The 24,457-nt window shown below is 48.5% G+C and overlaps 1 protein-coding gene across 5 annotated transcripts in view; it reads left to right on the forward strand.

The window, feature by feature from the left end:
- Positions 1–24,457, forward strand: part of BANP (BTG3 associated nuclear protein) — a 119,971-nt gene that overhangs the window by 6,281 nt on the left and 89,233 nt on the right. For 3 of the 5 annotated variants that reach the window (XM_060000863.1, XM_060000864.1, XM_060000866.1), the window contains exons 2-3: positions 19,453–19,591; positions 22,995–23,086. In XM_060000863.1, coding sequence (XP_059856846.1) covers positions 19,522–19,591; positions 22,995–23,086 — 162 coding nt within the window. In that variant the 5' untranslated portion in view covers positions 19,453–19,521. Of the gene's footprint in view, positions 1–19,452; positions 19,592–21,635; positions 21,764–22,994; positions 23,087–24,457 lie in introns of those variants that run through there. The other 2 variants (XM_060000862.1, XM_060000865.1) reach the window with 2 other exon arrangements.

Genomic DNA, 24,457 nt, shown 5'->3' on the forward strand with positions numbered 1-24,457 from the left:
AATTGCTGCAGCTGTCAGTGGGCAAACAATAGTTTGCAGTCAACTGCCTTTCTAGTTTTGAAATTAAACATTTTGTGGATTTTTCAGATTTGCAGGATTCAACTAATTTCACGTTTTTTGTGAAGCGATGGTTTAATATTTATTACGTTATTTTACATTTGTATAACAAATTTGCATAATTCAGCTTTGTATAAAATGCAGTCCTACTGTGTTGGGAGAAAGAAAGCTGAAGGGGCGCAGTAAGACGAAAGCAAACGTGTACTGCCTGGGGTTCCCTCTGTGCGTAGCTGTTAATAAAACACTCAGGGCTTCCCTGGTCAGAATCTGCCTGCCAATGCAGGGGACACGGGTTCGAGCCCTGGTCTGGGAGGATCCCACATGCCGCGGAGCAGCTAAGCCCGTGCACCACAACTACTGAGCCTGCGTGCCACAACTATTGAAGCCCACGCACCTAGAGCCTGTGCTCCACGACAAGAGAAGCCACCGCAATGAGAAGCCCGCGCACCGCAACGAAGAGTAGCCCCCGCTCCCCGCAACTAGAGAAAGCCCGCGCGCAGCAACAAGACCCAACACAGCCAAAACAAACAAAAAACACTCAATTCAACTTGCTTCCCGAGTTCTCCAGGGATCATTCAAGAGCTCAGGAAGCCTGCTTTGCCTCTTTGGGATTTCTGTGGATCCACTACAATCTGAAGCAGAAATCGCTCTTTCCGGCCAACAGGAGGTGGAGCCGGCAGAGCCAGCCCATCCTGGAGCGCCTCTCAGGAGGCCACGATCGCTGCTCTTCAACAAAAGTTCCTGTCTCTTTTTCCCCGTCTTAGTCTCCAGGCAGTTTCTAGAGTCTGGAGATGCCACTGATGTGGTTAAACGCTCGGCTGCAGGGCAGAAGTGAACAAACTTTGTGTCAAGGGCTGTATGAGTAGACATTTTTGGCTTTGGGGGTCTGTCCCAACCACTCAGCTCTGCCCTTGGAGAGGCCGGAATAGACGTGGCTGTTTCCCAATAAAACTTATCTACAAAAACTAACCGCTGGCTGGACCTGCCCCTCAGACCGTAGTGTGTGACTCGAGGGGGCAAGTGCTCATGCAAGCTGGGGAAAGAAGTCAAGCAGGGGAATTGGGCGAGAGTGAGGCGGTGGTGAGGCGCCCCCGCTGGGCCCCTTTCCTGCAGGCCGTTCCACCGCCAGCGGCTGCGCTCCTCTGCTGACTCAGGGAGCCTGGGGTCGTCAGCAGGGTGTATTTTGGGGAAATCTGCACGAAGTATAATTGGCGTCAGCGAAGCACCTTCAGATGAGAACGCGTCTGTCCGTCCTCACTGCCGTTCTTTGGAAGAATAGCCTCAGCATCTCTTCATAGGAATTGGATTTGGGTTTTTTCAGTCTTCGAAGTTGCAAGAATAGTACAAAGAATTATGGTGTAGGCTTGTCCTAGAGTCTCAGATGCTAATATTTTATATTTGCTTTATCCTTTCTCTTTGCAACTCTCTGTGTTTGTGTGTGTGTATATTTTTCTATTGTTTTTCCTGAACAGTTTAAACTATGAAGTAAGTCCCTTTAACCTTAAACACTTAAATGGCTGTTTCCTATTAACAAGGACCTTCTCTTATATAACCACAGTACAATTTTCAAAATTAGGAATCTATCATCGATGCAGCTGTGTTATCTAAGCATCAGATCTAGTTCAGATTTTATTAATTATCCCAATAACGTCCATTTTTAGCAAAAGAAAAAGGGACTCCTTTATTAACTTTGGATGTATTTTTCCCTAAGAACATTTGCCCTTACCGACATTATCATAAATTGGCACCATACTCCTTACAAATTACAAGTTTAGTGACATCAAAAGTCTGCGTATTTATTGTTGACAGCAATCACTTTGCATAATCATTTCCTTCTGCTCTTGTGTTTGGGAGAGGGATGGGAGAGACCGACAGTAGAGGTAAGAGGCAGAATGCTGGGCTGCGTTTAAAGTCTGCCCAGATCATTGGTTGCACGTGTGGACGCCGTGGGCTTATGATGTGCTAGCTGTGGATGCGAAATGAGTATGACCTTACATGGTGTCATTTGCTAAGTTTATAAAAGTTCTTTAAGGTCACTCTCCAGTCTACATAGTCCTGTTGGGCTGGGGAAGGGTTATTTTCTAAGGGCTTCTGCTGTTCAGTGCTGGACCCACCTATTTACAAAAGTACAGGTGACCCTTAAACAGTGTGGGGGGCAGGGGCAGCAACCCTGCACGTAGTGGCAGATCTGAATAGAACTTGTAGTCAGCCCTCCGTATCCATGGTTCTGCATCTTCGGTTCAACCAGCTGCAGCTTGTGCAGTACCGAAATGTGTACTGTTGAAGAACATCTGCATATCGGTGGACCTGTGCAACTCAAAGCAGTGTTGTGGCTGCTTGGCTTTGGGGCAGACTTGGCAGTGTCTGCTCTGCGTGCAGGGTAGCCACGCACGGCGTCCCTCCCGCGGTGGTGTGGGGCGCACATCTGAGCATGTGTGAGGCCCTTGGCACACGGCGTTCGTGGTACTTGGGCCTCCTCGCCCATTTGCAGCCTGAAGTTCAGAGTCCTCATCACGTTTCAGACCGGCTTCCTGGGGTTCTGGAGCAGTAAGAGGGAGGCATTCTGGTCTGATTAAGGCATTTGACTACGCATGTGGCTTTGAAAAGATTAAAGTATCTTTATAAAAACATGCTTTACATGGACATTTTAATCGCATGAACTTTTCATCAGTCTTAGATCAGGCCCAGTAATTTTGGGGTTCTAAGTGCAGTTTCTAATCTTTAGGATGTTGTTTTTCGTGACTAAGTTTTTTTGTTTTTTTAAAATTAGTTAATTTCTTTATTTTTGGCTGTGTTGGGTCTTCGTTGCTGCGCGCTGGCTTTCTCTAGCTGTGGCAAGCGGCGGCTACTCCTCGTTGTGGTGCGCGGGCCTCTCACTGCGGTGGCTTCTCTTGTTGCAGAGCATGGGCTCTAGGAGCGCAGGCTTCAGTAGTTGTGGCACGCAGGCTAGTAGTTGTGGCTCGTGGGCTCTGGAGCGCAGGCTCAGTAGTTGTGGTACACGTGCTTAGTTGCTCCGCGGCATGTGGGATCTTCCCGGACCAGGGCTTGAACCTGTGTCCCCTGCATTGCCAGGCGGTTTCTTAACCACTGCACCACACGGAAGTCCCCATGACTAAGTTTTAATTACACATTGAGAATTATGATCTTGAGTAAAATGGAGACTGTGAACTTGGTTCCTCGGCCCCCGAGGTGACAGTGGCGTGGGCTGTGTCTGCCACCACCGAGCCATGCCAGCGCCGTGCATGGGTCAGCCAGCATCTGCGACTCGTCCTTGGCGGGCTCCTTACACTTTTGTCCATTTTCTGTTGTAGATCAGATTACTTTGTTCTCCTTGGTTATGGGCCCTGCCTCTGAGCGGCTGTGTTTGCCTGATGTCAGTTGTGCGTCAGAAACCTCTGGAGTGGTCCCTGCATCTGTCACCTGTCCTCATTACTTGTTTTAATGACTGCTCGAGCTGGGTGTTCATCGTCTTTTTTTATGTTCCTGGCTAGGAGTACAGCTTTCCTTAACATCTTGGCACATGTTGTTAGTATTATTTGGTTTCTGTGAAATTTCCAGGTGGAAAATGATTAGGACACTGGCATCCTTACCCTGGACGGCTGACCACCCTCCTCTCCAAGCTTTGCAGTTCCTGGGAATAAACAGGAAGGGCAGATGAGTGCTAAACGGATTGCAGTTTCTGGAGGGAGCTGAAGCATGGATGGATGCACAGCCCTGCTCTCAGGGGAGGCAAAGGGAACATGTGGTGATGGATGGCAGTGGGGTTAGTTAGTCCAACGCAACGCAAAGTGCGTTACCGAGTGACCGGGCCCTGCCCCCCATGCCTACCCCTACCGCCACCCCACCTGCTCTCCGGTCTCATGTTGCCTTAATAAATATTTATGGTGAGGGGATGGGCCTATCTCTGTAAAACGGGGATGCACCTACATCCAAGGTTGTGAAGACTCAGTGAAATAATGCAAAGATGTGTTTAGGATCCAATGAATGGTAGCGCCTATAATTACTGTTATTATCATCAGCTTCACCCACCAGGCCCTGTATCTTTTTATGCTTACCAGTTTATATGGGGCAGATTTAATTGATAGACATTTGCATGTAGTCAGAGTTTTGTCTGTGATAAACTTACATCACAGAATCTTAGAATTTGAGAACTGGACAGGAGCTTAGAGGTGATTTAAATAGTACAACTTGCTAGTTAAAAGCTTGGGCATGGTTGTAAAGTATACACTTGTTAGAAACGCAAGGACCCTTGATTAATGTGTGTTTCTACTGTGAGGAATCCTCCAGTGTGAACTCCACACAGCTGGCCCAGCAGCCGCCCTTGACAGTCATCAGGCTTAAGATAGCCTCTTGTTCTCTCCAGGGAGGTGACTTTTCTCCTGCACTTCTCAGAAAGTAAATTGTGGTAGATTCTGTTGCTATATAGTGTTGTAAGTTTGGCAGATTATTTGTTATTCAGTGATATTTTATTGACAATTTTAAATTCTATCAGATGGTTTTAGACAGTTTGCAATGTTGAGTTTGAATTCTTATAATTTTAGGGCCAATATTTCTTATATGGGCACATGTAAGTGGGAAAATGACTAAAAATTTTAAATTTCACCCTGAATTCAGCGTGATGTGTTGTGGCTCTTTGCGACGTAACTTTCTTCTGTAGAGGTAAAAAAAATTGACCTGTCATCTAATTTGTCCTCACATCTCTGAATGTTTTCCACGTTAACTGTAAAGAACACAGCAACAAGTGAAGTGAAGTGTAGGAGAGAGCATCGCCTGTAGTCTCCAAATGGTTCATGTTTTACCTTTTTATTTTTATAACGGGAAGATGATTACAACCAAGATCTCTTCTGTCCCTGTAGCTGAAGGACTGAAGGAGCTGCCAGGCCAGTGACTAGTTCAGGAGAATCTGTGCTTACGGAGCACGTGAACCTCAAGGTCGTTTCTTTATTCACTTGCCCAGGATTTACGGGTCGCTCCCATGTGCCCAGCAGGGTGTTTGTGACGTGATGATCCAGCGCACAGAGCAGAGGTTTTTACATTAGAGTGAGGCTGTCAGTCACTGGACAAGCTGTGACAGCCCCCGAGCAGCCCCAGCCAGTGTGCAGACAGCTGGTTGCGGCTGTGTTCCAATAAAACTTTATTTGTGAACACTGATGTTTGAGTTTAATGTAATTTCATGTCAGGACATACTGTTCTTCTTTTGATTTGGTTCATGGGCTGTACAGGTGGAGGGTTGGAATTGGTCCACGGGGCCAACCCTTGGTCTAGTGAGTGAGTGAATAAAATGAGGTCATATCTAGGTAGGCAGGAGCCGGATTGGGAGAGGCCTGAAATGCGGGTAGAGTTTAGATGTGATGCCAAGCCGGGCGCTGTGACGACAGCCCTTTGGGAGGGATGAGCCTGGAACTCATCTGCAGGATGGCTGGGAGGGGATTGGCTTCCCGCCTCACCGTGTGTGGCTTTGGGAGGGACCAAGGGACAGATCCGTGGATTCCACCTTAGGGTGGGTTACAGAGAGATGACACCTAATCGCCAGGGACCAGAGGCAGGGACAGGGAAGCCGGTTCACGGGTTCAAGGAAGCGGAGCCCAGCGGCGCAGGTGTAGTGGGAGAGGAGTTGGGTGGGAAGGAGCAGGTGGGCAGGGCCCCCGGGCCTGGTGATGGTCAGATGCTGGGGGTGACAGCAGAGAGAGTTAAAAGAGGAGTTGCAGGGTTCTTTCTGGGGGGGTTGGTGGGATCTCCTTGGGCGGTGCTCTCGGGAAAGAGTAGGGATGGGGGCAGAGTTCAGCTTTGGAAGTGCGGGAGCGGATTTTATTGTCAAATGGCCATAGTGTGGTTTGACGTACTGGACCAGGGAAATCACTGGTGAGGGATCCGGGCGGCAGTGGAGATTTGGGCGCATGGGTGCCACTCCCTGTAAGGGCCTGCCGTGTGCCCCCAGGACACGTGCTTCTGGGCTCTGGTTCCCAGAAGGGGCTCCGGGGGCCGCGGCGTGAGGCTCAGACCTAGTGCCGCTGGAGGGCCCAGCGTAGGTGGGGCCAGGGGTGAACCCCGGGGAGGAGGAGGACCCCAGGGTGCTCTGAGCGAGGAGAAGTGCTGAGCGGGGAGGCCGGTGGGAATTGTTCACAGGGCTCTTGTCCAGTCCGACGGTGAGTTTGGAAACCAGTGTTTTGTTTGGGGGCCTGAAGGGTGTGGGGAGGGATCGTGTTTGCGGACGGGCGTGGGCGAGAGTTCCAGAATGTGCTATAGGAGTTTGGCTCTGGAGGGACGTGATGGCAGCTGGCGGGCGGCAGAGTGGATTGGAGGGTTTTATTATTTTTGTTTTTTCTAAAACAGTTATTTTGCAGTCGCCTGAGATTTGCAGGTACGTAGCAGAGGTGGTACAGGCTGTTTTTCCACCATTACGTCGTGCATGGCCGTGGCCGGGACGGTGTCCGCCTCCAGGGCGCTGGTTCCCCGAGCTCACCTGAGCTTGTTGACTGAAGCTGTGATCCTGGCTGCCTCCTCGCTGGAATCTAGGGGGCACTTCCTAGAGGGGCCTGGTGGACACGCAGGTATACACCCTGCATCTAGGTGCACGACGGGGCGATGTTTTGGCACGTTGCGTTGTTTCTGTTTTTTCCTGCGTTTGATAGTAAGTTGCAGAGGTCACCTCATTTCACCCCTCAGTGCTTGAGCACTCGTGTCCTGGGAGCAAGGACATTGTTTTACATAACTGCACCTACAAACAGGAGCAGTGATTCCGAGTCACTGAAGATACGGTCCATACTCAAGTTTCCCCTGAGATTCTTTGTGGCTGCCTCTCCCTGTCCCGCCCCTGGACCTCCCTACACTGGCAGGTCTCCGCAGCCTCTGCCAGTTTGTTTCATGCCGTGGACTTTTCAAGAGTCTGGCCAGTAGACCGGCATCTCTGACCCCTTCGTTCGTCCTCCGATTGCTCAGCTCTCCGCCGGTTCTGGGCAGCGTGCCCTGATCCTCCCAGCCAGGCAGCTGCTGCAGCCCCCCACCCGTGTCTGCCCTCAGCCCTGGCGGGCAGTCGATCCCCAGGATACCCCCAGTGTCACTGCTCCGACTTACTGCCTTAGTAAGTGTCTTGTGGGCAGGGCTAGCTCTGCTCCCTTCGGCGTGTGTCTAGCACAGAGCCCGGGGGTTGTTTTTTGAAGAATGTATGAATAAATGCAGTAAGGTCGTTGATATTAATTGTATACGTAGTCCATAGACACTCAGTAAGGCTTGTCACAGAACTAAGAAGTAAGGTTAAGGTGTTTAAGCCTACAGTCCCCGTACATTATTACAGTCCTGCATCTTTGGCAGATTTAGTACTTTATGTTATCAGAATAATACTTCACAGTGTAAGCCATTTAGGAGCTACCAGAGAAGAATTAAAATACGGGCATTATCTACGTAGAAACTGAAACTTTTATTGCGAGATCTATGCAGGCCTCTGCACTGTATTTACATTTATCATTGGCAGTTGGTAAATCAAGTAAAAGTCGCTTTTAATTGCTTTTATGGTTTCCATTTTATAGCAGACATGATCTGAAATTCATTTTAATGTGTATGTGGTTCTTATGCTTTCTTTCTAGAGATATAATTCCTGAAGGCAGTGGTTGTCATTGTGGTCCACAGACCCCAGGGATGTCCTTGAGACATTCCCAGTGGGTATTTGAGGTCAAAATAGTTTTCGTGACTGTCAAGAGGTCATTTGCCTCTTTTTGCCTGTTAACATTTGGACCGAGTCCCCGAGCTACCATTGTTGCTGGATTCCTTACTGCCGTGCAGTTCAGAAAAGCCATTCTCCTCTAAGAATGTCCTTGGGGCGGCAGTAGAAATCATTCATTTTGTTAAATCTCAGCCCTGAGTGCACCCCTTTTTAACACTCTGTAACAAAACAGGAAGTGTGTGGAAAGCACTTCTGCGTTTTGGAGTTGGGAGGTTGCCTGGAAGATGGGCCTTTCTGCAGTTACTTGGGTTGCTAGCTGAACTGGCCGCTTTTTTTCATGGACCACCATAACAGAAGAATTGACACATTACCAGTATTTCTTACTAAACGGACAGAGTTAGCCTGTCACTGCAAGGAAAGCAGCTAACACTATTGCCAGTGGTAAAATTTGTACTTCCAAGTAGAATTGGAATTTCAGAAAGCTTGTATCTGCCACTGTGAACCTGGCAGCTTCCTAAGACTTCAAGACTTTTCTTTTTCTTTCTTTTTTTTTTTTTTTTTTTTTTTTTGCGGTACGCAGGCCTCTCACTGTTGTGGCCTCTTCCGTTGCGGAGCGCAGGCTCCGGACCACGGGCCCAGCCACTCCGGGGCACGAACCCGTGTCCCCCGCATCGGCAGGCAGACCCCCGACCACTGCGCCACCAGGGAAGCCCCTCTTTTTCTTTTTAAAAATTAATTAATTAATTTACTTTTTTGGCTGCGCCGCACGGCATGCGGGATCCTAGTTCCCTGAGCGCGGGTCGAACTCGTGCCCCCGCAGTGGAAGTGCTGAGTCTTAACTACTGTACTGCCAGGGAAGTCCCCAGGACTTTTCTGATGAGATCAGTGCTGATGTTAAGGAATGTGTTGCTTTAGATAATCTGTAATTAACAACATTCGGAAGGTCTGCATAACTCACTGAACCAGTATTTTTCCAAATGACCAAATCAGACCCAGGTAAATGTCCATTTAAAGACAGATTTTAAAGTGATAAAGTAACAAAAAGTTCAGCAGTACAGTTTTAGATTCCACATTGCAGCTCACGTTTGGGGAGAAATGAAGCCTTGTTGAGGTTTGGTGTTGTATTACAGAGGAATATCCGCAGTTATCTTGAACGGGCTGTTCAGACGCACTGCCCTCTTTTTCATGCAGTAATAGATATGAGAACCCAGTTGTTTTCCAGTAAGTCTGACATTAAAGAGACTTGTCAAAATGCAAAACTGTGTCTCTTCTTGCTAAGATTTTACTGCTGTTGTTTTGGAAACTCTAGTAGTTATTTTTAAAAAATTAATTAACTAATTTGTTTTTATTTTTGGCTGTGTTGGGTCTTTGTTGCTGCAGGCGGGCTTTCTCTAGTTGTGGCGAGCTGGGGCTACTCTTCCTTGCAGTGTGCGGACTTCTCATTGTCGTGGCTTCTCTTGTTGTGGAGCACGTGGCACTGGCTTTAGTAGTTGCGGCACGCGGGCTCAGTAGCTGTGGCTAGCGGGCTGTAGAGCAGAGGCTCCATAGTTGTCGCTTGTGGGCTATAGGTGCGCGGGCTTCAGTAGTTGTGGCTCACGGGCTCTAGAGCTCAGGTTCAGTAGTTGTGGTGCATGGGCTTAGTTACTCCACGGCACGTGGGATCTTCCCGGGCCAGGGATCGAACCTGTGTCCCCTCCACTGGCAGGCAGATTCTTAACCACTGTGCCACCAGGGAAGCCCCTCTAGTAGTTATTTTTGGTAAAAAAAAGTTTTGTATGTTAATATGTAATGTATGGATTTTTGTAATTTTTAAATGAATAAAGTATTCACACATTTTCTGTTCTAATATCAGAGATGGTGATATTGATAGATACACGTCCACGAGTACAAGCTCACTAACTTTCAGATGGGGAAGGGGGTCCTGAGACCAGTGTGTCTTGAAGTAGGACAGTGGTGCTGTGGGATCAATTTAAATCCGGCCAGTTCCGTTTCCTGCGTTGGTGGTTTGTATTTGAGGAGGTTTATATATTTTGGAAAAGGTGAATAGAAGTGGCCAGTTTAATCAAACATGTTAACTTTAGAGGGGAAGGACCTGCCATCTGAGGGTAGTTTGACCTTCTTCTCCTAATTTCAAACTTAAACATTTTTAGGGGGGCTGTTTTGAAGAAGAAACAGTGTGGCCTGGATTTTCTTAAGAATCAGTGCTTTCCGATGATCTAGTACCTGGCTGGTCATTTATAGTCATGTTTTCTCTTTCTTCCCTATTTGTCCTTTGAGTATCCCCCTGCCACGCCACACTGACTTGGGGAAAATCAGTAAGCTGAGTCTTGTTCACATGTCTCAGTTTAATAAAAGTTGATTTCTTTGCTTACTTCCTACTGGCTTTTAATTAATTTTATTGCTCCATCTATATCCAGATGGATCTGATTGAATGGAATGATCTTTATTTTCTTGGAGGTGCCCTGTTTCTGGAAGTTGAGCTTTTTAACTGGGCACCACTGGGCCACTTCCTGCTGGGGGTGGAGGTTACTACTCTGGTCTTTATGGTGTGTGGACTCGGCCTTGCTGCTCAGGTGGACGTGAAGCTGGTGCCAGAGGCGGGGCGGTGGCTGGGGCCCCGTCCCATCCCCATCTGGTGGGACGGGGATGCTGTTGGGCCTGGGTGCTGGCGGTTCCCACTGTCTCGTGTGCGATTGCTCTCCGAGACTTGTCTTCAGGGTCTTCTGTCCCTTGTACTCATCGGGGCCGCTCCTGCGCCTCCGAGGACTGTCTTAGTCCGTGTATTTGGCATCTGTAAAGGGAGGTCAGCCTGGCATGGCCTACTCCCGAGGCCCCTCCACGGTGAGCTAGGCGTGCCCCCGCTTCCACCCATGATGTCACGGCACCTGGGCCGCGTCTCTTCACACGGCTCGCCTGCAGGGATCTGACGGCTGAGAAGTAGTTCTGGTAGAGCAGAGTCGGAGGTCACACAGTGGCTGTAGTGTGCGCCTCCCAGGGACAGCCTCCTGCAGACAGGCTCAGTGGGGCGCTTGTTCAAGGGCTGATGGGAGAAAGAGCTCTGTGCAGAGTGTCTGCCCTAAAAGCCCCATATGTTGTGACATCCCTAATGAGATGACCCGTGTGATGTCGTTCGGTGGTGACTGAGAAAATCCCAGGGTGGGCACACGGGGCTTTGCCTGGTTGCGTCTGCTGAAGTTCAGTCGTGTGCTCGATTACAGTGGCTTTTCTTTTTTTCCTGTTTCAGTGGCCTTGTGGTTTTATTTTACAGGTGTCCGAAATATTTAAAAATGAGCAAAATTAAAACTAACTGTGCAGTTCTGTGTTTTTTATCTCAATGCTTCTTTTTAATAGAGAAAAATAACATATTTACATCGTTCTGTGTTTCTGCTGATGAACAGCTGCTCGTGTCTGTTGCTGACAACCCCTGAGCAGCTTGTATTTTCACTGTTAAACCTAACATGTCATTTGCATGAAGTTCACAGTTGTAAGCTAAACAGATCTGTGACTTAATTGTGGTACAGTCCTTACTGAAATCAAAACACAGATGTAGAGAACTCTGCCGCCCTTCCTGCACGCTTTGTCAGCAGATGTGCGGCCCTTCATAGTTCTGCCCTGGGGGGTGACTCTCCCTTGGGCTCTCCCACTAGACCCACGGCATGGACGTGCATGGTGTGCCAGGCCCCAAGCCGGGCAGCGAGCAAGATGGTGAGAGTTCCGGCCCAGTGGAGCTCGTCTTCCAGCAGGGGAGACAGATGCTAAACAAGATGGGTGTTTAGCCTGTGTCGTAGGTTAGATATAAGGGCTTTGTGATAAAGCAGGAAAGGGCAGCAGGGACGTGGGTGCTGGTGCTGGGTGTGACGGGTGAGGAGTGGCTGGCCGAGGGGCAGGTGGACTTCAGAGGGTGAGGGCTGAGCTGGTGTGTGCCTGCCCAGCTGGGGCGGCCTCCTTAGACGGCGGACTGAGGAGCCACACAGGGAGCCTGAGGGGCGCGGAGAGAGGCTGGCTGGTGCTGGGCGCCAGGCACGCACCTTGGATGATTGGGGAACCTTCAACGGGCTTTGAGCAGACAGTGATGCTGAGATGGGCTTTAACGTGATCCCGTAGCTTTTAAACATTGGCAGTAATTCTGGGGCAAAGACAGAGCAGGGAGACCCAGGTGGGGGCCAGTGCGTGGGTCCAGATGTGCAATGATAAGGCCAGAGTGAGGACAGCGGGAGATTCTGCCTATAGGTCGGATGAGAGAGGAGAACCAAGGCCCAAAGGTTCTGGCCTGAGCACCTGGGGTGGGAAGTCTGGAGGTGTCGGCTGGTTGTGGAGAGGTACGAGTTCAGTTTGGATTCCTTCACGTTGAGACTAGACACTCAGGGGAAGTGGCCTGGAGGCCGGTTGTCACGTAGATCTGGAGTTCCTGGGAGAGGTCGGAGGTGAAGTGGATCGTGAGCCGTCAGCAGATAGATGGTATTTCAGTGTGGATGAGAAGAGGTACAGCGCTGAGCCGCAGGGAGAGGGGTAGTCTGACCCATGGTCCAGGAGAAGGGGCATTGCAGGGCAGGGCATGGCAGGGCGTACCTGCGCGAGTGGTCATGGCTGTGGACGCTCACACGCTGTAGGCTGGGAGGTGGATTGAAGTCAGGATTGAAGAAGGCTCCCTAATTTTTATCCAGATTTGATGTGCTTGGCCTCATCCGTGTACTTATTGCTCTGTTTTAGAAAAACAAAATCAATAATAATAAGCACAATAAGTAATATGTACTTATAGGAAGTTCAACAGTCCAGGGGCTTCCCTGGTGGCACAGTGGTTAAGAATCCACCTGCCAATGCAGGGGACACGGGTTCAAGCCCTGGTCCAGGAAGATCCCACGTGCCGCGGGGCAACTAAGCCCATGCACCACAACTACTGAGCCTGCGCTCTAGAGCCTGCGAGCCCCAACTACTGAAGCCCGTGTGCCTAGAGCCTGTGCTGCGCAACAAGAGAAGTCATTGCAGTGAGAAGCCCACACACCCCAATGAAGAGTAGCTCTGCTCGCCGCAACTAGAGGAAGCCTGCACACAGCAACGAAGACCCAGCGCAGCCAAAGCTCAGCAGTCCAGAAGGATAAAGGATGAAGGTCAGGTGGTTTTATCTGTACCTTTTCCCTCCTGTGTCACCTTGGTTCAGTGTGTATCGTTCCAGAGCATCTCGTGTGCATTTGCACACACGGACACGTGACTACACATACATGCAATTTTCCTCTTACACTCCTTTCTGTTAGTATTGTGTTCTGGAGACCTTTCCATTCACATGAGTGACTGCGGTGTCTCAGATCATTTACTTTACCAGTCCCCTGAGGCTGAGCCCTTGGATGGTTGATCTGGGTCGGTGGGCTCTTTTTCCGCCGGCACCCTGGAAGACGCTCTCTTCACAGGCTTGTAGTCGTTGCTGTTTAGAGACATTATTGAACAGTAATCGCAGTCCAGCTGCTTTACGATATTAAGACTGGACTGTCTCCAGGATTTCTGAGAAATGGCAAATTTCATTTGCCAAACTGGCATCCACATGCATCGTTCTGTTCTAGTTTTCTTGGGCTTGTTGCCCTAATTTTTTCTGTTCAAACGTTCACTGTTAGCAGAATTTTAAATGACTCTTTATCCTGGCAGTAGAGTCATTTTGAGTAAACAGCTTAGATAATTGTGTGGTGTCCTCATTTGGAAGAGGGTAGGATTCAGGATTTTATGGTGAGCTCGGAGTATTTTCTTAAGTCACTCACGGAGCTTCTAGAAATCAGGAAAAGCTTAAGCTGGGCACCTGAGAACGTTCCACCAGCCATTTGTGAGAGACAGGTATTTAACCTGGGACGTGTGGCCCATGGCTCATGGGGTGAGTCACGGAGGTTAAGCCTGGCTGCATGCTGCAGATTCCAAAATGTGTTGTTTTTAGAGCAGGTGGTTGGTGATTTTCCTTTGGTGTAAAGGAAGTCCGAGGCAGGCAGTCCAGGAGGCCAGCAGCAGGAGGGCGAGAAGGAGGAAGGGTCCAGGAGCTGCCCCGCACTGCGTCTGCGCTCACACCCCATTGGCCAGAGTGGGTCACGTGGCCACGGGGTGCTGCAGCAGCGGCTGTGCTGTCTGGTGGCCCCGTGCCCTGTGAATTCGGACTCTTGTAACACTGAGCATCAGGGAGAGCAGGTACTGGGGTAGGCAGCCAGCAGTCTCTGGTAATTATGAGGCGCTGAAACTTCGCAGGACTGTGTCTGTGCTTTTTTCCTGGAAAAGGATCTGTAATTTTTTAAAAAGTAGATCCTGAAAGCAGTGTGTGACCCTAAAACGTTTTAAATCCATCAATTCAAAGGTGGGTAGGGTGGTATTATCTAACTGAGGGCCACTGCCTTCATGAAGGAGTCCACTGTACCCCTTTAATAATCCTTGCTTTGGTTCTTAGTTTGGAAAAAAGACCGAGTTATGGCCCTAGTGGCTTTGGTCTTTGTACCAACCACAGTTAATCTGCTCAGAGGTCACCTTCAGAGGACCCAGGTTTAGAATAACCCCGGTAAGGCCTGCTGGGCCCTCCCAGCTGTAGGTCCTGCCTGCCTCTGAGTCCTGGGGCTGCGGGTGAGGCTGAACGGGTGCCAGGGCTGAGAGTCGTACTGCATATGAGGGAGGTCGGAGGTGAGGATTTCCTCACGGTGGACGCCTCAATATTTAGTTGTCTGACCATTTTTAAAAAGTATTTTTACTTTTGAAAAGCTGATAAATGTACATGATAAAAAAAAGGCAAATAGAATTTCCTTTCATCTTTGTGCCCCAGGGATAGTGTGTGCATGTCTAGCTTTTTTTTTTTTTTTTTAAAGTGTGTTGTACACATTCTGCCCCATTTTTGTTCACGTAATACTGCATCTCGGGAGTCGTTCCTTAGAGAGCTCTGACTGGTCCTTCTAGACCAGCAGTCCCCAACCTTTTTGGCACCAGGGACCGGTTTCATGGAAGACAAAGTTTTGCACAGATGGTGGGGGGAGTGGCTCAGGCGGTAATGTGCGTGATGGGGGGCCATGGGGAGCGGCAGGTGAAGGTTCACTCGCTCGCCCGCCACTTACCTCCTGCTGTGCAGCCCGGTTCCTGACAGGCCACAGACTGGTATCAGTCCGTGGCCTGGGGGTTGGGGACCCCTGTTCTAGACTGTTGCCTGGTCTCTCATTGTTCAGCTGTGCCAGACTTGTGTTTTTAAAACAGCATTCAGGTTGCATCATCCATTCTTTTGCTGCTAAAAGCAATGCCTTGGTTTTTTGTTTCTCTGGTGGGTAGATATTTGCACAAACGTGTGACTCTCTGTGCTGGGAGGATTCCTTGGTGGGAGGGTCAGGGCCGGGCAGCAGCACTTTGATGCCTGTTGCCTATTGGTCTTCAGAGCTAAGCTCCCATCAAACGCGCACAAGAGCGCCCACGTCCTGACAGGTCTCTAGCACGCCTGTCACACTGAGCGGCTGGTTGAAATTTGCATTGAGAGGTCGTGTCTTCTCGTGCTTAAAAGCTTTGCGACTTTTTTCCCTGTGAATTTACTCTCATTCTTATCCTCCTTTTGATTAGCTTTATTGGTCTTTTTTCTGTTGCTGTGAAAGAAGGAAATTAGCTCTTTGGTGCATGTGTAACAAGTGTTTTCCACTTTGTTTGAATTTTGCCTTAAGAAAAACCTTTTTATTAAATACAATACAAATAGAGAAAATCATAGTTTTGCCTGTTTGTTGTTGTCATTGAAGTCTCCTTTAATTTATAGGGGCCTTTTTGACGCCGCCCCTCACCCCCCCCCCCCCCCCCCCGTTTAATGAATTTAAAAATATTTCTCTTTCAGCCCATGGACGTGGTTACCCTTGTTGAGGGTCATTTTTTCCCACCTTTTGCCAGGAGGAGCATCTTTGAGTTGGTTTCTGAGTCCTTTTGGTACAGCCCTGATGTCTTTGATCGCTTCCCTACATCTGGGATGACAAGATGTTATCTTGCATATTCCTTGCCTCAGATGTGGAATTGGCCATTTCTCCAGGAAGCCCTCATCTCTTGGTGAGAGGCGGTATTTCACAGTGTAGGCTGTAGGGAGGCACGCTGCTACTGGATTCAGCTCCTGGATTCTGCACACACGCCTGACTTCATATGTCCAATTCCAATACATGCCTGGAGTCAGATCCGCAGCCCCGAGACCTCTTCTGCCCGACCTCTGGATCTGCTTGTCAGGACATCGGGAGTGACAGAATTGGAATATCCTGTAGATCCTCATTTGCGCGTGGAAAATTCTCGGAGGGAGTTCCCACGCCACCACCCAGTGTGATTGTTAAAATTGTTAAAATTTGTTTTGTGTGTACTCTCCCAATTTTTCTCCCCGTTTCTAAGCAGGTAAATTGTATCTCCGTTGTCAGAGCATAGAGCCGTTGCAGACTGCTTTCTCCTTTAGTCTCGGTTCTCCATGTAAACGTAGGCTGCTCACCACTGACCAGCTCATGTGTTGTCTCTCCAAGTGACCTTGGTTTTCTGAATCTTGTTTTCCAGCAGTTTCTTCAGGAAGGGTTTCTGGGAGCGCTGTTCTCTGAGTGCTGTATGTTGGCACGAGTTGCTGCCTGTGTACCTGAAGCTCACTTTGTCTGGGTGTAAAGGCTCCCGTTACTTTCCTCGAGTGTCTTTTGTGTGTGAGTCTCCCTTCTTCTGCTGTAGTTGGATAACCTGCCCTGCCCCCCACCATTTTAAGGTGTCCAGTATTTTTGTCTAGATGTCTAAAATAACTTTTCTTTTTTTCTTTAAATAATTTTACTAGAATGTGTCTTGGTATTGGTTGTTCTGCCTGCCCTGCCCCAGGTTTATGGTGTGTCTTTTTCATAAGTAGTTTCAAATGTTTTCTCCTCATTTCTGAAGAGTTTTTTCAGATTTGCTTGTAGTATTCCATTTCATCGCTTTCCTTTGGTTTTCTTTGTAGAGTCCCCTATTAAACATATGTTGCATCCTCTTTGCTTGTCAGCTACTTTTTCTTCAACTTTTTCCTTTCATTTCTTTTTTTTAAAATAAATTTATTTATTTTATTTTATTTATTTTTGGCTGCATTGGGTCTTCATTGCTGCACGCGGCCTTTCTCTAGTTGCGGCGAGCAGGGGCTGCTCTTCGTTGCGGTGCGCAGGCTTCTCATTGCGGTGGCTTCTCTTGTTGCGGAGCACGGGCTCTAGGCACGTGGGCTTCAGTAGTTGTGGCTTGCAGGCTCAGTAGTTGTGGCTCACAGGCTCTAGAGCGCAAGCTCAGTAGTTGTGGTGCATGGGCTTAGTTGCTCCGCGGCATGTGGAATCTTCCCGGACCAGAGCTCGAACCTGCGTCCCCTGAATTGGCAGGCGGATTCTTAACCGCTGTGCCACCAGGGAAGCCCCCATTTTGTTTTTCTTACGGTATAATTTATTGTATTTACTTGCTCTTGGATTCCTTCTAGTTTAGCCTTCATTTCCAAAATTATTCTCCTTTTATTTCTAATCTTTTCTGAGTTTTCCCCCCTCATTTCTGAGTTTTTCTAATGCTGGTTTATGGTTAGTGATACCTTATATAATTTCTTTCATGAGTATCAGTTTGTTTTGAAATATTAAGATAGAGTTTTCATCTCTTAGGGACATGTCTTTCTAGCATACTTTAACTGTCTGTAGTGATGCTACTTTGCTCCTATTCACTTTTAAAATATATCACCTTGGCATGAGATTTGACCTCAATATTTTCTTTTGTTAATTTTCTGTGGAATTGATTTTCCTGGATATATGGAAGGAAGGCTAGATTTAGAATAGTTTTTCTAATTTCCGTGTCCTAGAGCTCTATTTTCTGTTGTTTTTAGAAAGTTGTAAAACATGTGGTAGCTGTTTTCTTGTGCTCTCCTGGCTGTTCTCCTCTCCCCCCCGTAATTAGACTCTCATTCTCCCTGTCCTGTATGCTTCGTATTCTATTCTAGTCATTTCTTTCCAGTGTATTTAGCGCAGGAGGGAGCTTTGGATGAGTAGTCTTTGAGCGTCCGTGGCCCAGAATGTTGGCCTGTGGCCGTTCCGCAGCTGCCCTGGCGTTTGTCTGCCCCCAGTGGTGCTCACCTCCTGGGTTCAGCCACTGTTCCCAAGCAGACCCGTTTTTTCCTTCTCGCTGACCCCTGCTTCCTCCTTGCTGCACCCTTGAGGACCTCGTGCTGTCAGTGGTTTGCCCACTCGCTCATGCTCTGGGGCTCTTCCGGAAACACCCGATCTCTCAGCTTGTTACAGACCCTGACCTGGGTTCGCTCTCCTCATTTGAGAGATTAAAAATCTCTGTCACTGCCATCCCTCCCCAGCTGGACTTCTGAAGGGCTCACGGCAGTGCCTCTGCGGTCCCCCCCCAGTTGTTTGTCTGTCAGTGCCACCCCTCCCCAGCTGGACTTCTGAAGGGCTCACCCAGTTGTTTGTCACGGGCGTCTGCTCTGGAAGGGACGTTTGGTGCTTTCGTGCTTTCCTCAGTCTCGCGTGAGGTGCCTAAATGGTGGTGACACACCTTGGCCATTTGATGGGCTGCACCTACATGAAGGTGTTGCGTTCGTTTTGTGAAGGGAAATTTAAGGGAGGAGCTCGGCTCCTTCTGCAAATGGCTGTCCCTAAGAAATCCTGGCGCTGCTACCGTGTAAGCTGTAGAATTTAAATCTGGCTTTATAGGATTTACGAACACGTGTGGAACCTGCGAATTTAATTTTATGCCTTTGGAACTTAGCCATTTAAAGGAGCTGTCAGTAGACTCCTGATTGAGGCTAGGTGATCTGAAACTCTTAATTCAGCTGCCCTGCGTGGGCATGGTGGGGGTGGGCACGTGCGGGGCAGGCGCTGTGCTGTAGAGTTGGGTGCCCGCTGTCCGCCCTCAGGGAACGTGCAGTCCAGTTGGGGAAGATACATTACTTCTTTCATAAATACTTGTTTATAGGTAATTAAAATATAAAGTGTAGAATGATAAAAGTGTTATGGTGGCATTGATTCCTGATCTCCAGGCATCCTGTCTGCAAGTACTGCATTTAGACTGCTGTGTTGATGGGTCCTATTTGGAGTGACGTGGCCTCATTTCTGTCTTGGAGAAGGTGTGTCTAGGCCTAATCAGAGCGTTTGAGGATCAGGAAGAAAGGAACGCACTGTGTTGCAGATGTGGTACCATCTCGGCGGTGGCAGGGTGGTGGCGGACAGGCCCCGGGCTGGGGCAGGGGGCCGGTGCTGGGCTCAGTCCTCCCAGGAGCTGCCGCTCTCTGCCTGCCTGAGGGGAGGGCGCCGCGAGGAGTGGAAATGGGGCGAGGGGACAGCCTTGGCGGAAGGGTCCTTTTGGGTAAAACTCGGGAGGTATGTTTTCAGTGCTCTCCGGGGTGTGGTGTGTCTAGTGGATCTGAGAGCCGGCAGGGGCAGGCGAGGGACAGGACGTGTTCCGTGGTCAAGAAGGGGACCCGGGGACGTCTGGCTTGGGGTGACGTGTTCTAGCTGTCTTAGGAAGGTGACTTAGGAGGCGGTGTGGGAATGGACTGGCGAGGTGGGGACTAGTCTGGTGCTGAAGGACAGAGGCAGCGAGAAATGTTTGGGGGCCATTTCTCAGTTCTCAAAGGACACTAACCTTTTGGTGGTTTGGGGCAAGAAGAACCCTATATTTAAAAAACCCACAGGCTTCTGGTGTCCTCTTGGATACAGAACGTGGCTAGCAGTTTCCAGCATTTCAAGGTCAGGATCGTTCATCTCCCTCTCCGCTATCCTGGCTTTTGTTTTTAGGTGACAGAAACCCCGTGCCTGGTGAGTCTGATTCCTGCCCATTGACCGGCCACTCTCCTCTCGTCCTGGATGATGTCAGAACAGGACCTGGCGGATGTGGTGCAGATCGCCGTGGAGGAGCTGAGTCCCGACCACCCAGGTACACAGCGTGGGCAGTAGGGAGCCGGCGCTCCCCCGAGTCTGTAAAAGCCCAAAGCGCTTCCACAAGTTTCCTCTCCCTTCAGTAAAGCAAGAGAAAAAGCGGTGCGCGCCCCGTATGAAAAACCCGGACCAGAGCGCGTGAGCTCTGTCAGCCCCATGCCCACCCTGGTGGTCCCTCCGCCTCCCCTCGGCCCACCTGTGCACCACACGTGGCTGTCCAGCCTCGGCCCCTCTTCCTGCCCTGCCCCCAGCTCCCCTGACTCCCCTTTAAAGCCCCCTGTGGTCACATCTGGGCCTCTTCCGCTGCTGTGGACAGTCTGCCCTGCACGTGGACACCTGCGAGGTGTTCCATGCACGCTGCTCCCTCCTTCATCCACCTCTTCCCTGGGGACGCTGTTAACATCGTTAACACTGTTTTTCTTTTAAGTACACCCTGCTACAAAGGTCCTTGCTGCGTAGTGCAGCAAATACTTTCGTAGGGTAAGTTCCCAGAAGCTGAACTGCTGTGTATGTTCAGAGTTTTGGTAAGACACACTTTATCCGATTATTCTGTGAGGTGACTTTCCTGCCCTTTTGCCAGGGCTGGTAATTTTCCTTAGTCACGTTAAAGGCACCCATCTACTTTGGAACCTTAACTAGATATTAGACACGTTATAAGGGAAACCCTAAATTTCAAGAACTTCATCTTGAACTACTTCACCTATGAAATACTTTGTTAGCACTTTATTTTATAAAAAGATTTCTTAGTAAGGGTCCTCCTTTTTTTTTTTTCGTAAAGTTTTATATTTCTGTTAAGTTTGAAATAACAAGCATATACAATTAAATCACATAGTGTTTTGGTTGTCTGGTTATTCTTTCTGGAATAGTAGAGTTGAAATGCTAACTTTTTTCCCCACAGAAAAGAGAATTTTCAGAAATCTCGTAAGAAAGTATGACGATGTCTATCTTGTGTGATCTCTTTGCTGTGTTAGTTGAGAAAGCTTCACTGGGAAATTAGTTATATATGGAAGGGTGGGTAGCATGTGATTTGGGGATTGAACAAGCAGCCACAAAGAGATTGGGGCACCCTTTCACGAACGCTATTCTTTAGTCAGTTTTTGTCATTTTGCCTCTGAGTTGTTTATGAGAAGCACTGTCACCTGGTAACTGGCAAGATCAAGACCTGCCAGATCCTTGAGCCAAGTCAGGGTGTCTGAATGTAGCTGTTTAACCCCAGTTTTCTCTGTGAAGGTGAACCAGTTTGTTTAGAGCGAGAATGTGAAGACTTGACCTCATTTAGCACCACACCTCAGAAACCAGTGAACTAGAAAACACGCAGCGCTGTCACTGTACATCACAATTTTAAAAACAGCTGTTCATATTTTGGTGGGTGGATGACGGTTTCTTTAGAAAACACTCACACTGCAATGCTGTAGAAGAAAAATATTCCAGTTATATAGATTTTAAGCATTTTTAGAACTATTAACCTTCTGACAGTTTACTTCCCAATTAAATTCTCTCTCTGTAGATTACAGTCCAAGGAAGGGTTAGAGAAGTCACTTCTGATCCTGGTGGTGTTCCATGTGGGTTCCTTAACTAACTGGGAAGTATAGCTGTGGCTGTGTAGTGAACACCTACTGTGTGCAGGGCTCCCTGAGGCCTCCGTAGACAGGAGGCCTGCCATCTCTGGCCCCAGAGGGCTCCCCCAACACCGGCAAGCACTGTGCTGCATCCCACACGATTGTCCTGAGTGGACTTAAGATTGAGATGATTTTTTTCCTCATTTCTGAAATGTGAACTTTGTAAAGCTTAAACCGTATAGTCAAGCAAGTAGAAGAAATAAAAGTTTCCCATAATCCTAGTGATAGAACTGCTTTTAAATTATTGGCATGTACGTCCTTCCGTTTTTTCCTGATTTCCATTTAAAATCAAAACGCTTAGGTTCTTGTGACTTTGCACTCTCTCACCACGTGGCTGCAGTCTCTTTGCCCATCTGCACACACGTACGATTGTAAATTTCATCGGGCCTGTCATTGCAGGTGATCGTGATGGCTTTAAAATGAACACTGAGTTCTTTTGTCTAATTTTAAAAGTAATGCATGCAGAATGATAAAAAACAAAGTAAGAAAGGACCAAGAAGAAAGTAAACTAGCAGCCCCGCGGCCCGTAGAAAGTGAGCGCCGGAACCCAGGTGTGTGCCCCTGTCCCCGCCACGGGCTGTGTCTCCTTTCCCTCATCTGCTCTGCTGCCCTTTGCTTACAGCCTGAGGTGCTTCGCTCTGCCAAGGGCTCGGAGTCTCCTTCCTGTAGTTACAGGAAACCAGCTGTGTGACCCTGGTCAAGTCGCTTAACCTCTCTGGACTGGATTTCAGCAAGTTAAAAGGATCAGACTAGCGGTTGCCGGAGTCTCCCCGTCCTCCCAGTCCTTTCTTAATTACCAGCGTCCAGTGGGAGTAGGTAGGCTTCGATGAAGGTTCTGAGAACCTGTGTTTTGCACTTGTAGCCACGGATTTTTCCTTTTTTACCTTAATGACAATTCATTCCCACACATTTCATGGAGGTGTTTGAGGTGTGGAGACACAGTGTACTATGCAGGGCCCTGTGGTAAGCAGGATGCTTCTGGCATCGTTGGCCCGTGGCTGGTTTCTGTGAGGTAGAGCTTTGGGTGACAACTTAGCTCTGGAAACCAGCTTACTGGTCTCGCCTGGGACCCCTGAACGGTTCACGTTAGAGTCGCAGGTCTGTTCAGCGTCTTTACATTTTAGAGTTTTGCGACGAATCACCTGGCACATACAGGTGTAAAGGCACCGGGTTTGGGACCATGTGGTGCTGGCCTTGAACTTGGGCCAAGTTGCTCATCCGTGGAGAAGCCCTGAAGACCCCTTGGAAGGTGCTGGTGGGAGGCCTTGATTTCAGCCACACTGGCCGGGGAAGCAGCTTTCCCTGTAACTTAGCGTGTTACGTTGGAGACAAGTTTGATGATTAGCACCTCAGAAAATGTAGTATTCAGAGAGTGGCTTTGATTTTGGAATGAGGTGGCCGGCTGACAAGACTTTATTTTAAAGTCGGGAAGAAATCGTTATTAGCGATTGGATTCTATCAGAAAAGGGAAGCCGGATAGAGCGTTGAGTGAAAAGCCTGCTGTCTCGGTGTGGGGGTCAACTCAGTGGCGCATTAGTGAACAAATTTATCCGGTATCTCAGTTTTTCTTGAGATTAGGGAGAGATCCTGTTTTCTGCCTGACTGAGAATTTTAAGTTAAACCTGTAAAAAGTGAAATATGAAGCAGGCTGTGCCATTTCTCGTGTCGCCTCAAGGTGACCCTCTACACTTCAGGTGTCAGAACTGTTTCCTGCCTTAATATTAAACAGCTCTGTAAAACTTTTTGAATTAAAGTGTTTTTGTCTCTGCCTTTAATTTTCAGTTGTACTGGAGAATCATGTAGTGACAGACGAAGATGAACCAGCTTTGAAACGTCAGCGACTAGAGATCAATTGCCAGGATCCTTCTATAAAGGTAAAAATATTAACGTATGTTTTTGTATGTATCTTATGTGGGGCTGCCATAACGAATTATCGCAATGCGGGGCAGAGAGGGGAGCACCTAAAACAATAGAAATTTACTCTCTCACAGTCCTGGAGGCCAGAAGTTTGAAATCAGTTTGTCACCAGGGCTGAGTTCCCTGTAGAGCCTCTGGGGGAGTGTCCCTCTTGCCTCTTTCAGCTCCTGGGGGGCTTTCAGAGTCAGTCGTGGGTGATGGCCGGTTCTTGGGTTTGCTTGTTTGGTCTGCAGTTTGCAGAGCCACGGAGATAAACACCAGCACCTGTGAGAAGTTAGGACAGCAGTGCAGAGAACCAAAGCGACTTCTCCTGTGCCCTCTGCTTCTGTAGGGCTGTGTTTAGAAACATCTGGCTCATCTTTTTAACAAGGAGAAGCAGCGTGAGCTTAAAGATACGTGGCGTGGTTTAAAGACACATTCAGTTAAATTTCTATTTCATACTAATGGATAGAGGGCCGCTGCTTCAGTAACCCCACATTATGTCTTAAAATAAAGTGCAGTTATAATTTTATCACAAAAGAGGCGTGTGTGGTAAACAGCACAGCAGTCAGATGTGGATAAGGTGCAGTGAAAGTGCCCCCGCCTCAGCCCCGTCCCCTGGTCGGCGAGCAGGGCCTCGGGCCCCGGCTTGAACCCGGCACCCGTGTGCTAGGAAAAGTGTGCTCACCAGATTGCCAGAGCTCTTTATTTTTTTTTTCACTTTAAATTGGTTAATTTAATTTTTTAATATATCTTTATTGGAGTATAATTGCTGCACAATGCTGTGTTAGTTTCTGCTGTACAACAAAGTGAGTCAGCTGTACATATACATATGTCCCCATATCCCCTCCCTCTTGAGCCTCCCTCCCACCCTCCCTATCCCACCCCTCCAGGCGGTCACAAAGCACCGAGCTGATCTCCCTGTGCTATGCGGCTGCTTCCCACTAGCTATCTGTTTTACGTTTGGTCATGTATATATGTCCATGCCACTCCCGGACTTTGCCCCAGCTTCCCCCTCCCTGTGTCCTCAAGTCCATTCTCTATGTCTGTGTCTTTATTCCCGTCCTGCCCCTAGGTTCTTCATGACCTTTTTTTTTTTTAGATTCCATATATATGTGTTAGCATACGGTATTTGTTTTTCTCTTTCTGACTGACTTCACTCTGTATGACAGACTCTAGGTCCATTCACCTCACTACAGATAACTCAGTTTCGTTTCCTTTTATGGCTGAGTAATATTCCATTGTATATATGTGCCACATCTTCTTTATCCATTCATCTGTCGCTGGACACTTAGGTTGCTCAGAGCTCTTTAAAAGGAATAGATTTGGATGATTTTTGGTTAATATCC

Source organism: Delphinus delphis, chromosome 20 (assembly GCF_949987515.2).
Source record: "Delphinus delphis chromosome 20, mDelDel1.2, whole genome shotgun sequence".
NCBI classification, from domain to species: domain Eukaryota; kingdom Metazoa; phylum Chordata; class Mammalia; order Artiodactyla; family Delphinidae; genus Delphinus; species Delphinus delphis.